Below are 16,756 nucleotides of genomic sequence, written 5' to 3'. Positions count from 1 at the left end.
TGAACCTGGCCCCCTGTGCAAAAAAGTTTGGGGGTCCCTTGTTCTAGAGACTACTAGAAATCGGAGAGCTCCGGCAGACTGGGATAAATCATTCCCATGTCGCCAGAATTTCGCTGAGCAGGACATGGTCCCATCTTAACACCTGTAAATCTTTCCCCTTTAAACAGTAATATAGGAAGAGAGGCAGAGATCAAATCATAATTTGATTTATAAAAATATTAACAATCCATTGATAGGAGACCCCGATCTAAAAAGATCTGATTTTCATCGCTTAACCCCAACCGCGAGAAAATAAAATTAAAAAAAAAAGCCAGAAAACTTTTCTTGTTATATAAACTGAATTTTCCCCTGCTACAGTGTTAAAAGTGTATGTGACGGACATGTGATACCGATGGAAAATTTCTGCCCTAGATAACCTAATGGATTGTGCCCGCCAGTTCCATATAGAATATCAGTTTAACAAAATAATAATTCTACTTTTTAGAAAATAAGTCGATATTTACTGTTCCTATTTAATTTTGGTGTCTATTTAAATGTGTTTGCAAATTCACGTTACCAAAATCTAGGTCCCCAAATTTCTGACTAAGGCCGGCATAACTCAAAATTGGGGAAAAATCTTGGAACAGTTTGATATTGCCTTCTTCTTCCTTTGGCACTACGGCCCTTGTAGGACCTTGGCCTCCTTAAGCAGATTAGACCAGCCCTCTCGATCTACTGCCTTTTTTCTCCATTGGTGAATCTGCATTTTTTGGAGGTCTTCCTCCACATCTTGTAGCCAACGGAGTCGCGGTCTACCCCCCGCGGTCTCTTCCCCCCCCCCACACAGGATGTCTTTCTAAAGCTTTGCGTGGGCCTCTTCCACGATCCATTCTTTCTAGGTGCCCCAACCATCTCAGTCTTCCGACTTCAATAGCGGTCACCAGGTCTGCATCCTTATAAAGCTCCTTCAGCTCGATGTTCCTTCTACATCTGAAAACTCCATTGTCAGCTATAGGTCCGTAGATAGTTCTAAGGACCTTCCTTTCCCAGCAATTTAGTCTATTTTCATCAGTCACCGTCAGCGCCCACGTCTCCGAGCCATACATAACAACCGGTCTAATAATCGTTTTATAGATGACCGCTTTGGCCTGCCTGGACAAGTTTTTGTTCCGGAGCGTTTGTCTTAGCATGCCCAGGCATCTATTCCCAGCTGCTATTCTGCTCTTAACATCGTGGCTCACCTCGTTTTTGGATGTAAGGAACCCAAAAATATGACAATGGCCAAAATCTATGATGCAATGTGCGTTCTACATTTTGGATAATGTTAGCCAGAATTAGATAACTGGTAATTTCTCTCGCTCTGTATTAAATAATTAATTTATTAATTTCATTTTTCTCTGTTACAGAAAACCGAAGAAGATGAAAGTATTTGCAAAAATGAGTTCCAGCCAAATTTGTGCAGGTGTGCTTTTCTGCTTATCCATGCTGATTATGTTGGGCATGTCTCAGCCAACACCTGACAAAGAGAAATTGCTGAATGAACTGTCACAAGAGGTAAAGGAAAAAAAAAAAAAATCTAATTCATATTTTTCGTTGTGTTCACCCAAAATTTTTTATTTTTAATATTTCATAACTGGTCACTAACGATATCTAGTAGGTGAATTTTTAAGTTTTAGCGGTATTGTACGAATTTGACAGTGGTAGGACTTAAAAAATCCTATGACTAAATCAAAAATTGTCAACATTTTACCCAAATATGTTGAAAATGATATCCCATTTATTGATAACTTTCAGCATTTAATATCTAGTCGTGAATCAGGCTTAAATGCTGACAGATGATATTTTCACCAAATAGAGAAACCGACTGTACCTCATTAATCAATTGATGAGTCAATACTTTTGAAAAAGTCAATCTTTTTTCCTCCATTTAATCCAGCTTACGCATTAATAGGCTCTGTAACGATGGAAATGCATCAACATGCAGATTTCCTTGCATCACAAAACACACACAAAGAACAAATGAACATATAAATTAAACCTCGTAGTTTCCATTTTACTTCCAATTCTTAAATAACGAGTACAGTTGCAGTTTGAGCTTTAGTTAGTTAATGCAGAACTAGTGGGCGATAGGTATAAGAAAGTTAGTCAGACCTTAAAACTCTCCTAGATGTGCCCTTAACTAATTTCCCTAAAGATATGTTTTAAATTAATTTTGTAGACCAATATGTAAACAAATAATTGAAAAAGCATTCGGATTCATTTTCAGGAGAACCTTAAATTAATTAAAAAAAAAGTCCAAACTGTAATGTGGCACTACCAGTACTGAGATTCTGTTTCCTAAGCTCCTAGTTCCGATCTCATAGGAAAACGCCAAACTAAATATAAAGTCTAAGCTTCCCAATAATTTTGGTTTTTGAGCTAAAAATGTTTGCTCATGTACATCTCAAACAGCCGATGTTACGCCAACGTTTCGAATAATATTTAGTTCATCTCCAGGACTAAAAAAACCCAAAAAGTGAGAGAGATCTGGGTTTTTATTTACAAATAGAAACTAAGACATTCAAAATTCAATTAATAAAATAATAATTTAAAGCATAATTAATCTGAAAACTATAAATAGTAATTAAAAACATTACTACTGCAATTAAAAGCTAATGGTATAATTATAATAGATAATACGAGGGTCGTTTGAAAAGTCCGTGCAAAGTACCACTTTGAGAGATAGCACCACTGGCGCGTATCGAGGTTTAGTTAGTAGCATCTCTTGGAAGAACATACACCAAGTTTCAGCCAGATCGGTCTATTTCTTTGTGTTTGGCATTCGTTTGAATCGAGGAAGTCGAGTGATTTTCAAAAAATGAACGAAAAAGAATTTCGTATGTTGATTGAACACTACTTTATGAAAGGCAAAACGCCTGAGGAGACTAAAGAGAAGCTTGATAAACATTATGGTGACTCTGCACCTTCGATTAGAACAGTTTATAAGTGGTTTCAAAATTTTCGGAGTGGCCATATGGGCACAAGTGACGCAGAACGTTCTGGACGCCCTGTTGAGGTTACTACTCCAGAAATCATTGATAAAATCCATGATATGGTGATGGATGACAGAAGAGTGAAGGTGCGTGAGATTGCTAGTGCTGTGGGCATCTCGAATGAACGGGTACATAATATTTTGCATCAACATTTGGACATGACAAAGCTATCCGCAAGATGGGTGCCGCGATTGCTCACGCTTGACCAAAAACGAAATCGTGTGAAGTGTTGCAAGGACGGTTTGCAGCTGTTCCAGAAGAATCCGCAGGACTTTAAGCGTCGTTTCGTCACTGTGGATGAAACATGGATACATCACTACACTCCTGAGACCAAAGAACAATCTAAACAATGGGTTACCAAGGGGGAATCTGCGCCAAAAAAGGCGAAGACCGTTCCTTCGGCCGGAAAGATTATGGCGACTGTCTTTTGGGATTCGCAAGGAATAATCCTCATCGACTATCTGGAAAAGGGTAAAACTATTACAGGTGCATATTATTCATCGTTATTGGACCGTTTGAAAACCGAGCTGCAAGAAAAACGCCCACGATTGGCCCACAAAAAAGTCCTTTTCCATCACGACAAGGCACCAGCTCACACCTCAGCAGTTGTGGTCGCAAAATTAATGGAAATAGGGTTCCAACTCGTTTCACATCCCCCCCTATTCTCCAGACTTGGCTCCCTCGGACTACTATTTGATCCCCAATATGAAGAAATGGCTGGCGGGAAAAAGATTTTATTCAAACGAGGAGGTGATTGCAGAAACGAATGGCTATTTTTCAGACTTGGACAAATCCTATTATTCGGAAGGGATCAACAAACTAGAGCAGCGTTGGACGAAGTGTATAAGCCTAAAAGGAGACTATGTTGAAAAATAAAAAAGGTTTACCCCAAAAAATTAAGTAGTTTTTATTTTTGCACGGACTTTTCAAACGACCCTCGTATGTACAATTAAAATTCTTAACTAGATGAAAAACTAGTTTAAATAATAATTATATGTAATTTTTCTTTCAAACGAAATCATAGAGGAAATCTAAGGTAAATCAACATTATTATAACTAGATTTTAGTTTAGTTAAGAATTTTTATTATATTATCAATTATAAATATAGAATAAACTATAATAATAACTGTCTACAGTTTTCAGATTAATTGTGTCTCTCATTATTTTTAAGTCGAAAGGTAAATAATGTCGTAGTTTTCCATGATAAATAGTAAACTCCAGGATTGTTCGTTTTTGTTTTTGTAATCCTGGGGATGAACTAAACATTGATGGAATTACTGGCTTTAGGATTTTTTAGTTGATAAATTGACCAGAACTGAAGATTCCTCAAAAATAATATCAATAACTAGACTAGAATCGCTACTATTCTCAAAACAACTTTTCGCATTTCTATCATTGTCAAAAATAGTAAAAAAAACAAAACATTAATATTGATTCCATGTTTTCATAGTTTGTCAAGTAAACTCCTAACTTACATAGCATGCAGGTACAGTCACAATAATAGTTACCCTTTAATAGGTGGAAATGTTGTAGTTAAGAGGCACAAAAGAAACGTTTAACTTCACTCGTCTTTTCCTAGTGATATTCTTTTATAGTACATTGTTTGCCTGAGTACTTCTCACGTGTACAGAATAAGTATTAGCTGAAAAAGTTTGTCCCATGTGAGATAAGTTTTACACGTTTTTCAGGGAGCTACCAATAGGCAAAGTCAACGTAAAGGTTTTATTTTTTTAATGACTTTATATAAAAAGAAGCTTTTATAAAAATTATTTTATTTATGAATTAATTACATCAACTACCAATAGCAATAGCTTTAGCTAAGAGTAGGGTATGTCTGGCGAGTTATTCAACTTTTATCGGAAAGTGGAGATTTACTCCTAAACCGCTCGAATTCGTGCTACCCAATTCGATCAGTAAGATAATGACGATGAGTTAGTTAAATAAACTTAGCATAAAAAATGCTCTGGACCATGTTCGCCTTAAACCGCACCGAGGGTTCGATTGCGGTACGCTTGCCTACTGTTTTATTTTTAATCATAACTATCTTCCCTCCTCAAAGCACACACGTTTTGACTTGCTTGTTTTATCCTTTTTAGCTTCATTGTTTGAACAGTTACTAAAAACCCAAGCGACAATCCTTAGTTCTGTCTACCACATCTGTGCCAGAAGCTTCCACTACCACCTGCAGAACTATTAACAAAACTTGAAAACTCAAGAGCCTTAAAGCTATTCTTTGTGACTTATGTATATTAATTTTTAAAAATTTGGTCAACTCGTTTGTATTGAAATGTACAATAAATTGATAAGTATGAAGAAAACTGTTTAGGAGAAGTAACAAATATTGGGTTACGTAAGTTTTCAGTTGCAGAGATGGTGTAGTAAGTTGTGTAAAAAGTTAGCGTTCAACTGCAAAGTAACTTAACTTGTGCTGCCCTCTATGTTGCCACAATCCCACTGCATTAGAATCTACTTTCTTTTTTTCACGTTGACTGCCACGATCATTAGCGCTGTTCCATATTCTTGCAATAAAAACTCGCATTTGTCACAATTTTGATTTGACGTAGCTTTAATACCTATAGCCATCGACGTCCATACCAAAATCTTCGACAATTAAATCGTTCATTCGACTTTTCATTGGCAGCACACTTCAACGAGCTTGACACTGTCCACCCGCCATGTAATTAGTTTTCCTAAAGGAAATCTCGGTACTAACATGAAATTGGCCGTTATATTTGGGCTACCAAATTACCAATTTGAGGCATTCACTACTAAGAAAATCTTTAAATTCGTAATAAATTTCAACTAGAACTTCCGTTGTGACATCTCTGGTGGTACCTGAATTTAAAGCTTCTTGCAAATTTTATCCTAGTTGAATATTTTTTTTTTTTTGAAGCCTCAGTCAAAGCCCGAGATTACCAAAGATTGAATTGCTTACAATGACTTACCTTGAAACTTGAAATGAAAAATATAGTCTCGGTGCTCTACTGATTGATGCATTTTTTATGTTTTATCACTATCTTCAATTTCTCCACTGATAAGAATCCAAAGAGGTGAGAGCTATTAAAATCTTATGACACTTACGCCGGACTAATACTTCTTCTCTCTTGATTTCACGTAAAATCATGATCCCCTACAGGAAAAGATGGTAATACATCGCATCGACAGTCTCCCGTAAATTGTGTTTTGACTTTTAGAAATCATTAAGACAGCTAACATATCAGACAAATCTAACAGTAAGTTCAGACATCTTCTTAGCTTCATTAACATCAAGAAGACCAACCAATCCCACCCATATACAAATTAATGTTTGAAAATCAAATAAACTTGGTTTTTCTCAATTCCAGCAAAATTTTGTTTTCAATTCTCTGCCCCTAGAGGCCGAATCAACTGCTTCATACGTAGTTTCCTCTCGAACGGTCATTTAATTCTATTTATAACTTTTGATGAAACTTTTATTGAAACGCTACAGGGAATTGGACACAAGTTTTGGAGTGTGAAAAGAAGAGAAAATTTGTCAAATGGATGGACAATAATTTTTCTCTTATCACATTTTTAATATGTCTTAAAGACAACAACGTTTATTTCAAAAAAAGAAAAGAAAAAGTTCTAATTTAATAAATCAAATTTCAGCCAATGTTATATAAGTTTCTTGAGTAAGCGTACTCAGATCAGGGTACCTTCATAAGGGCAAGGTTTCTCACGATATTCTTGGGAACAAAGGTGTTTCATTAAAAATAGACCCAAAAAAAAAAACCTCAATCTTCAAAGACATTTAAATGGTTGCATTTTTTGTTTTAAGGTTGCACTAAAATACATCTTGTAGGTTGCAACTAAAGCGATTATCTGCAAAACGCTAAACCCTTCGGCAACATTTAAAAAAAAATATATTACTAGAAATTAAAACTATAAAAGGTAAACATTTTATTCCCAAAACTGCACAATAGAGTATCCCAAAAATTAAATTTTAACTGTTTATGATTTTAATTTTCAACCAAGTGCATCCGGGGCTTTTTCTAAGCCAAGAATTGGCTGGAAGGCAGCATTATATGCGAGTTTAACCAACTTCATAAGAGAAAATATTCGATAGAAATTGCACACAGACTGAACCGAAAAAAAACACTCTTTAATGCATCAATTTTGAACATTTTGCTCTGAGAAAAGCATGGGTACCATCGTTCTGAATAGAGGATTAGGCGTAATCCCAACCTTCAAGAAAGTAAGAGGTTTCGAGAGCGAAAGATGTACTATATAGATGAGAAATAACCAAATCTGATGTATCTTAGAATGCAACCAATTACAAAAATAACCATTTATATATCTTTGAAAGCTTAAGATTTTTTTTTTCTTATGTCTCAGCCAGGAACAAATAATCAAGTTCTTTTTTAGAAAGACAAAAAGAAAAATTATCTTTTTTGCTTAAAAAAAAGATTGATCATTTGTTCTTTATAGAAACTTTTTTAGCTCAACTTACCCAAAATGAACATTCTTTTTTGATGAATTATTTTTGGTTGAATTTAAGTTGTTAAGATTTTTTTTAAAAAAGTCATGATTCTCCCCTGGATCGCACCTCTTTCTTTTTTTTCAACTAAACAACAAGAAAAAGTAAATTTTAATAAAAAAAAAATTTATCATGTAAAGCTTGAAAAAATGGTGACATTATTCATGATCACATTCGTACAAAAAAACAAACACATATTTTCCTAATTAATAATTAAATATTGTATTACACAGACAAAACTTACATGTAAAATGAGGAGGTAAAGTAAAAATCTATTCATGCCAATTTCTTTTAAATGTAAAAAGAATTATTGTAAAATTCATTTATTTAAAAAAAAGAGGCCAAACAAAAATGGAGGATCTAAAATTTCATTTAGCCCTCTAGAATTGTCTTTTATTTTAAAAATACAAATAAAAAAAAGTCAATTTCTTATTCAAAATTTTGCATGTTCTTACATTATATTTAATAAAAAAAAAGGTTCCAAAATATTTTCTTAGAAGAGGGTAGAAGAAGACTTCTTAACAATCTGCAGAATTCCATTTCCTATCTTCCCTATTTTAATTTCCAGAACATCCTTCCTTTTTAGTAGAACCCTTTCTTCATTTTGTATTTCAATCGCCTAAAAGTGAACTAAAATCAAAAAACAAATATTTTAGGTAATTTGTAGTTTTTGTTTTTCCTGAAAACCAAAAAAACAAAAAATCACTTCGTATTATTTATTTGGTTTGTACATATTTATGTTACAATAAAGATTTATTCTGTTCCAAATAATAATTTTAATAAAGAAATCGATGTTTCTTAAATTTTGAAAAGAAACTCCCTTCTTAAAAGATATTTATTCAAGAATAACACTGGATAGAAAAACATCCATGACGTAAAATAAAGAATGACGAGTGCATACTCAAACCAAAATTATAGGTACAATTTTCTTGAAAGTCGGAATTTGTACTATAACAAAGAATTAACTTTAATATTTGTCCACGCCCTCTTTAACTGTGATGTCATCATCAGCTCCTCCAAAATTCCATCAAATCAATCAATCAATATTGCACACGTCAATGTGACCAAGTGATAGTAGATTAGATTTGAAAAGACGGGGCGGGACCCTATCCCCACGGCACTGCAGCCACACGAGGCTTATTGTGCCTTAAGTGATAGTAAGTAGATCTTAACACAGTAAGACCAAAATTGATTGTGGGGTCACATTGTGGCAATTAAATCAAGTATTGAATTTGAAGTTTCTGTTTATTAAGAGATTAGAAATTATGCTCTTATCTTAACCACTGATTAATTATAAATGTACGGTACTTCTGTAAAATACTTATTAGTAAGAAATGTATAGCCAAAAGTTTTTGGTTTGAATAATGTTATTCAATGGAAATTCAACTGTGAATGACGTTTTTTACGTCTTCTTCTTAAATGGCGCTACAACTCAAGAAGAGTCTTGGCCTCCTCAAGACGTGCCCGCCAGGCGTCTCTTTCCTGCGCAGCCGGCCTCCAGTTACGGAATCCAGGCAATGCTAAAGCATCTCTTGCCACACAGTCCTGCCATCGCGTTCTTGGTCTGCCTACCCTCCTGGGACCTTGTACGCTACCATCCATAATTCTTTTGGGTATTTCTTCATCCCCCATCCTTGCCACGTGCCCTGCCCATCGCAGTCTTCCGAGTTTTACAATTTTGACGATATCCAACCGGAGGAACCCCTTGAACAAAGCATATACCTCCCGGTTTTTCCTGATCCTCCAGTTCTGTCCATCACGTACAGGGCCATAAATTCTACGGAGAACCTTCCGCTCGAATACCGCCAAGGATTTCTCATCTACTTTTGACATGGTCCATGCTTCGGAGCCGTACATAAGCACTGGCCGGATCAACGTCTTATACATTTGAATTTTCGTGCTGCGGGAGATAAGCTTGCTTTTGATGTACTTTACTAGGCCAAAATAGCACCTATTTGCGGCCATAATTCTTCTTTTAACTTCCAGGCTCTCTTGATTTTCACTACTAATTAGGGTCCCTAGATAGCCAAACTCATTAACCGTCTCACGTTTTTTTTACATATTTACAGTAATTGTCTAGGCAGTTGGTCAAAGGGTTCCAACTGAACTTTGACCGCACGTATGTTAGGTCGAACTATTTTTTGATTTTATACTATTTCTCAGGGTACATTGACTCTAGTAAGGGTGATTTGGGGCTTACAATGCCCTATTATTTTAGTGAACATGCATAATATTGAAATTAAACACGCTTTTTCATGAATATTTCATTACAGGGTACACCGCTGAAAAGGAAAAGTTTATTGAACCTTTTAATTGCTTTAAAAAGTAGATAAATAGACCATAATTTTGTATAAAAAAAAAATCTATGTTCACAGTTGGTTGAAGATGATGGTTCAATTGACCGAGCTGTCATAGACTATCTTTACGCAAAGCAACTATTCAACCGACTAAGAGCACAAGCAGGCGCTGCTGAAATACAACAAGGCAAACGAAGCTATTGGAAACAATGCGCCTTCAATGCGGTCTCCTGCTTCGGCAAGTAAAAACTATGTGTTCCAAAACATTAAATAAGAAGAACCCCACTTTCTATATGTTTAACATCCCTTTTTTTCCCCAGACCAAAAGAGTATGATTCCCAAAAAAAATTAAAAGAAACTAAAAATATATATATACATTATATTTCCTAAAAACGTTTAAAAATAAGAATAAATTGTATAGAGACAGTTAAAAAGTACACATATCTTTTCTTCTAAATTTTATTCCATCTTTAATTTTGAAAAAAAAAATCAAATATTTTTCAGGAAATCTGGAAAATGAATAAAGAAATATTTAAATGTAATAAATGTGTAATTATTTTATACCTTCTTTTATTTATCATCCAATTCTTGAAATAAACTTTTGTTCACGAATACTCTTCCATAGTTGTTCCATCGTTAGACATGTCCTGTCTGATTCATCGATCTGCCAAATTTAAAATAAAATAAAATAAAAATTGAAAAGATAGCATGTTTCATAATTTGTTTGTTCTTATTTTATAAATATTATTTTAAATTGTTACTAAATTTCTGTTAGTTGTTTTCTTTTTTTTTTTAAACCAGCAGTGTGTAAAATGTTGTAAATGAAAACAGGGTCTCTAATTTAGAGTTTGATGTTTAGAAGATTGATTTTTTTTTCTACACTTAACAATAAATAAAACATTTAATTAATCAGAAAATAAACTGAGATTGTTAAGAAATACCTTATAATACTTTAAAACACTAACTGCTGTAGTAATTTTGCTTAATTGTAGTTGAATCATCTCACACTGCTTTAGAATCTAGTATTTTTAATGCCTGATAATTGCACATAACTTATTCATTTTGTTACTTCTTTTTCTTTTTATGTAAAATTGTAAAACTATTCACTAGTTTTTTTTCCCCTTTTATTGTAAAACATACTCTTTTTTTTTAATGTGTAAAACTATTCAACTTGGCTTATAGATAGTAAAAAGGTTAGACTTGTGTAATGAACTTTGAATTTTAGTTTTCTTTCACATTAATTGTTATAAGTTAATTCAAAATGCTTTTCTTAGTTTTAGTTTCATTGAAAATAACGCACCTTACTTTTTTTTTTCCTCAAAATAAAGTATAGAAAAGTAATTAAAGATAGATGAATTGCAATAAAACACAGCCATTTTAGAAAAAACTTGCTAGGTACAGTGACGTCATTCGCCAATGGTGACTAACTTTTTTAGTGAAGAGGGGTACCAACTTTAAAGGTTATAATTTTATGAGACAAACAAGATTGTTTTTACTCTGTAGGTTATACTCGTGTTTTCAATTATAAAATATCACTTGAAATTTCATGAAAATTATAAGTGTTATTTAAATAATTAAATACGAATTTGATCATTTATAAACACAATCTCGAAATGTAGTTTTGAAGAACTAAAGAGGGTTTTTACTTCCAATTGATAAGATTTATTATTTAGCTGACAATTTTATACTGTTTTTTTTTTTTTTTTTAAGCAATCTAAATTGCAAACAAAATAAGAGTTAGAATCTTGCAAGAGACTAGAAATCTACTATTTTTTGTTTTGTGTGTGGAACTCAATAATTCTGTAATATGATCATCATTTTTTTACCTTTTTGAAGAAGTAATATCATGGACAAACTATTATTTCTACTTTGGTCAAATCCTTTCTCGTAAGTCTTAATTTTTTTTTTTGGTGGGTATTAACACGCAAACGGAAATGTTAAAAGATGAATGGGCAGCAAGTATCATGCTAAAACACGTATTAATTTCTCATTTTTTTCTCGATTTCTGGTAGCTTCAAAACTCGGTGATGCCAAAAAAAAAAAAAAAAAAATCCACCTTTTTGAACCCAAGTCAAATAAAACCATCATCGCTAAATGTTGTCCTTATTTTTGATTGTAGATAATGTCTTATTTCAAAAGTATGAACTCCACTAGAATGTGCACTAAACCAGATTCAAGCATTTTGGATTATTTACAGTAAATGAAAAAAGATAAAAAATTAGTTGCATGAAATTGAATTAAATAAATTTAAATTAAGCAAAACCCCATTTACTTGTAATAGAAATTAGTTAATGTGCATGTTTTATTATTAATAAAATGCTTGTAAAATCACAATATGTATTAGAATTTTATGTAATTAGTGTTATTTAAATTGATGTAAGTTGTAAATAAGCCTTGTTGAATTTTATTTTTTAAGAACTTAAATTGATTTAATATTATTAAAAATCCACCATTTCTGTTGTTAAATGCTTTTTGTTAATTTAGAATTCTATGTGTGTCACACAAAAAAAAGTGTATTGAAAAATCCATTTTCGCCCATGCAAGTTGTTTATTTACATATATTTTTTTTTTGTTAATTTATTTAGAATTATTATTATCAATTTCTTTTCTTAAATTTTATATTATCATAAATAATTTTTCAATTTTTAGGTCAGAAACGTGAAGGTCCAAGATTTAACTTCGTCGCCGATAACAACGTGCATGGGAGATGGGATTTCCTAGCTAATCTTTTCAGATTTAGAAAATAAATTTTTCTAAATCAAATAAAACTTTCGGGGGGCGGAAGAACATTATATTCTCCCCCTCACTCAAAAAAAGAAAAAGCAATCTTCATTTAAAAATGTACAATAAATAAATTTAAAAATAAATAAATAAAAACTGTAAATTTAAAAAAAAAAAAAGAACTGGTCATCGAAACAAAAATATACAAATATGTAAAACAGACACACGAAATTCTAAAATTTAAGTTTGTTAACATTTATTTGTTATTCCTTTTTTAAAAATTTTAAAAATCAGAAAAAGATTTTATTTATTTTAAAATAAAACTTTAAAATAGTAAAAAACAAGTTTTTTTGTTATAAAATTTAAAAAAAAAAAATTTATCCCTATATAATTATTATTTTTTCCCCAAAAATCTCATAAGTTTCCCAAAAAATTTGATCACCCACGAGAATTATCCACATAATAAAAAATATTGTTATGAATCTCTTTTTTAATTCATTAAATTTTTACCTGATTAATACAAAAAAAAAGTGTTAAAAATCTCAAATTCCCCCCCAAATACATTTTTAGACATTTTTTTTTTATCCATAACTTCCCCTAATGATCAATGTAAAAACACTTTACTAATTTATATGTTAAAAATGATAAAATTAATAAAATTTATTCACGTTACTTGCAGAGAATTTGGTTTAACTTTTTTGTTTGTTTGTATTTATTTTAATTTTTGAATTTCCCTCTTTTCTTTTAATATTATTACTGGAAAAAAGATTAAGCTGGACAATACTATGTTGCTGACGTTTTTCTCCATGCCAACATGCACAGTAAGCAGTAAGATTAGTTGGTAGTAGAAGTCCAGTGGATTTTAGACGTCAAAGAAACAATCATTTGCCCCTTTACAGCCATTGAAAGGAGAATTGGACAAAAACCTCTCCAGGAGGTGGTCAAAATGGTTTTATTCAAAAGCGGAATGGAAGACATAAAATAAAGATGGGTGAAAGCAGTGCTGCACAATAAAACAACATACACCACGGTAGATTTATGAACTATCATGCTGATTTTAACCAAAGTCTACAAGTGAATACTCCTATTAAATAACAGAAATCCGAAACTATATAATATATAACTAGTATAAGACCGGCACAAGATCAGTTCTTGTAAAAACATTAGGCATCATTTTAAAAGATAAAAGTTCCCAGTTGAAGAATCAAATATCAGAATTAAACTACCAGTAAATCTGCTTCAAGAATGATGCTGCATCCAACCATGAACAATATATTTCAAAAACACGTCATTTTTACCATATACGTTACTTCTTGCCTGTCTTAGCTGCAGAGTAAAGTAAAATCTAATCGTAATTAAAAAACAAAATTATATCCTAGTTTAGCCTGAGAGGAATGCTATATAATACTAGTAAAACTGGAATAATCTTAAACACTGTTGAAGCGAGAAGTGTTATACAAGATGTTGAAACGTGGCATAATTTCATGAAGTACTAAAGCTAAGAGGTTAGAATGGACTTCAACAAGCTCAACCCCTTCTTTGTTAGAAAGGTAATTTAACACTCTCAAGTACTTGCACTACTTCAAAGCAATCCAAACTTACTTCAAACATTACAGAGAGATAGAGAGAGAGGTGGGTTCTAAATTTACCTGATATTTGTTGTAACTTGACTCTTTCTAACTACTTGATAAGAATAAAAAAGTTTCAATATATTCCTTTATTAAAAGTTATCCCACAGGATCCTTAAAACTTAAATATAAAAATTATTAAATTAGTTTTATGAAACTTGGTAATATTATTATAAGCCCTGTAATAATTCACAAGAATCCAATTATTTAAGTTTTAATTCTATTCACCTCTAATTATAACTTGGCAATTATTGTTAAAACTTTATAGTTTTTGCCACATTATTAATACTTTCTTAAAGATAGATATCGCCATTTAGGTCTTTTGCATTAATAATATCCGTTAAAGAATAGACTAGGTATTTGTAGTCGGTGTCGTTCTTAAGAATTAAATTTCACTAAATGGCTTACAGAATAGTTAAAAAAGCGAACACCTTTTCTACAGTTACTTTGAAATTGTAGATATCGTTCTTGTAAGACTTTTGTACAGAGACACTAACAATAGATGCTAAATAAGAACACAATCGTAAATATGTTTTGCCAAATGTTTTAAGTAATTACTAATAAAGATTATGGGATACAAGAACTGCAAACAGAGATATGAATCTTTTTTTTTAAATAATCTGAAATGAGAAAATAACTATCAAGTTAGTTCACTACTTCTCTTTTATCAAGGCAGTTCACTTCTAGCACAGATTACGCTAGATTCTGAAGAACTGAGGCAGTTTATTAATGATTAGCTAGAAATTTGGAGAAAAATATTTCCAAACAGTGCACACAATAAATGAATATTGATGTCTTTTTTCAAAATAAAATCATTTCTGTTTCTTAATGGACCGAATACAGACTTTAAAAACAATTATGTTAAAAATAAACAACAGTAAAAAGACCGTTTGGGATAATTTCATGAAAAAACCAAAACTAATCAAGGTCTTTTGCAATAATAATATCCGTTAAAGAATAGACTAGGTATTTGTAGACGGTGTCGTTCTTAAAAATTAAATTTCACTAAATGGCTGATAATTCCTCAAACATTACTGATGAAAATTACTGTTAATACAATTACAACATTACTTGCGACTGTCAATGAAATAAAAAAAAACGTTTAATAATGAAATATGTACATAAGTTGTACTTATCAATTTGCTTCTTTGTCGATATTTAGTATTTTATAGTGTACTTACAAATTACTTCTGTGGATGATCCAAGAATTTTGTTGTTTATAAAATGTATGTTTATCCTTTGAAGTATAACTTTACTATAATACATCTTGAAATTTATATTCGATATCTTTTGTAATCTTGCAATATCTTATGTTAGTTCATCAGTTATGAACTTGGAAACTTGAACTTAAAGTAGCATACATTTTAATGGAATCATTAACTTATTTTATGGATATTTCAGTTAAACATTGTATTATTTTGAAAATATGAAAAAACTGATAGATTTCGATGTGAATAAGAAAGAAAAAGAACACAAAATAAATTATGTATTACCACAAGAAAAGGATTACTTAAAAAAAAAATGGACGTAACAAAATGGATACCAAACGAAAATTGCAGAGACATCTTGCGGATTTTGAACTAATCACACAGATAATTTTTGATATATTTATAATTTTATGCTAAAAAAGAATATTTTAATCAAAAGGATATTTTTTTAAAAAAAAATCGAAATATTTAAATGAAAGAAAATAATGGAAAATTTTCCATTTGTATAAAAACAAACAAATAATTTCCCAAATTAAAATAAAATTTGTTGTTAGTGTACTTAACTAACCACAGAAACGTATTAAATTGAATTTATTTAAATCAAATCAGGATAATGTAGATATGGATATGATGATTTGAAACAAGATTAATTAGTTTCATGATTTTCATTTTCAAAATCCCAACAATAGATGAAAATACGAAACTGGTCAGAACAAATGAAAAGATACGATTAAACTCAAAGAATAAACAATTTTATCAAAATTCCAGCACGATAATTTTTCAAACTGATGAGTAGTTTTTGTGATTATTGTAGATTTTTTTGTTTTTTCTGTTGTTTAAAAATGGGTACTTATGCTCAATAGGATTCTGAAGAAATAGCTCACCCTTAGGGAAACAAATGGAGATGGAAAACTCCCTCAAGATTTCTAAGTGCGTTATTTTTCTTAAACCTCTCCTTTCCAGGCTTTAGGCTGGGCGGGCCAAACCTACATGTTTTTGATTGAATTGGGGATTGTCCTAAAGATGTTAGTCACCATTATAATGTCGAGCAACATTTATTTCGTTGTGTAAAGAGGACACTCCTAAACCACCAGCAAGTTTTCTTAGTGCTTCTACAAGAATTGGGCTTCTACACATTCCCTAAAAATCATGGACGCACTAGAGTTGACTTTAGAGACATTAGAGTTGGTTTTAACAGCATCATGAGTTGCTAATAAAATCGACCACACCGATTTTGATCGTAAAATAAAAATGATTAAATTAAAAGAAACTAACCTCATCTTCTGGTACAATTTTATGGGTAACTTTATTCTTCTTTTTATTTTCAACGATTTCACCTCCATAGCTGTTTATAAAGTTTAGTTAAGAAAGTTTAATTTCACGCAAATAATT

General features: G+C 31.7%; 2 protein-coding genes across 4 annotated transcripts in view; one reads left to right on the top strand and one right to left on the bottom strand.

Annotated features, from left to right (window-relative positions):
• The window catches only part of LOC141447405 (prohormone-1-like), a 151,813-nt gene extending 139,103 nt beyond the window's left edge, over positions 1 to 12,710 (top strand). Inside the window, exons 2-4 of the mRNA XM_074114914.1 lie at positions 1,386 to 1,533; positions 9,886 to 10,045; positions 12,457 to 12,710. Coding sequence (XP_073971015.1) covers positions 1,399 to 1,533; positions 9,886 to 10,045; positions 12,457 to 12,554 — 393 coding nt within the window. The 5' untranslated portion in view covers positions 1,386 to 1,398 and the 3' untranslated portion in view covers positions 12,555 to 12,710. The remainder of the gene's footprint in view (positions 1 to 1,385; positions 1,534 to 9,885; positions 10,046 to 12,456) is intronic.
• Positions 7,620 to 16,756, bottom strand: part of DNAlig3 (DNA ligase 3) — a 90,884-nt gene continuing 81,747 nt past the window's right edge. For 2 of the 3 annotated variants that reach the window (XM_074114908.1, XM_074114910.1), the window contains 3 exons: positions 16,640 to 16,709; positions 10,372 to 10,471; positions 7,620 to 8,140 (listed from right to left, as the gene is read on the bottom strand). In XM_074114908.1, coding sequence (XP_073971009.1) covers positions 10,385 to 10,471; positions 16,640 to 16,709 — 157 coding nt within the window. In that variant the 3' untranslated portion in view covers positions 7,620 to 8,140; positions 10,372 to 10,384. The remainder of the gene's footprint in view (positions 8,141 to 10,371; positions 10,472 to 16,639; positions 16,710 to 16,756) is intronic. The other variant, XR_012454296.1, reaches the window with a different exon arrangement.

This window comes from Rhodnius prolixus, unplaced genomic scaffold, assembly GCF_049639745.1.
Source record: "Rhodnius prolixus isolate KJV_2025 unplaced genomic scaffold, Rpr scaffold_7, whole genome shotgun sequence".
Taxonomy (NCBI): Eukaryota; Metazoa; Arthropoda; class Insecta; order Hemiptera; family Reduviidae; genus Rhodnius; species Rhodnius prolixus.
Note: the sequence above shows the minus strand (reverse complement) of the source record. Positions and strands in the feature narration are given on the sequence as shown.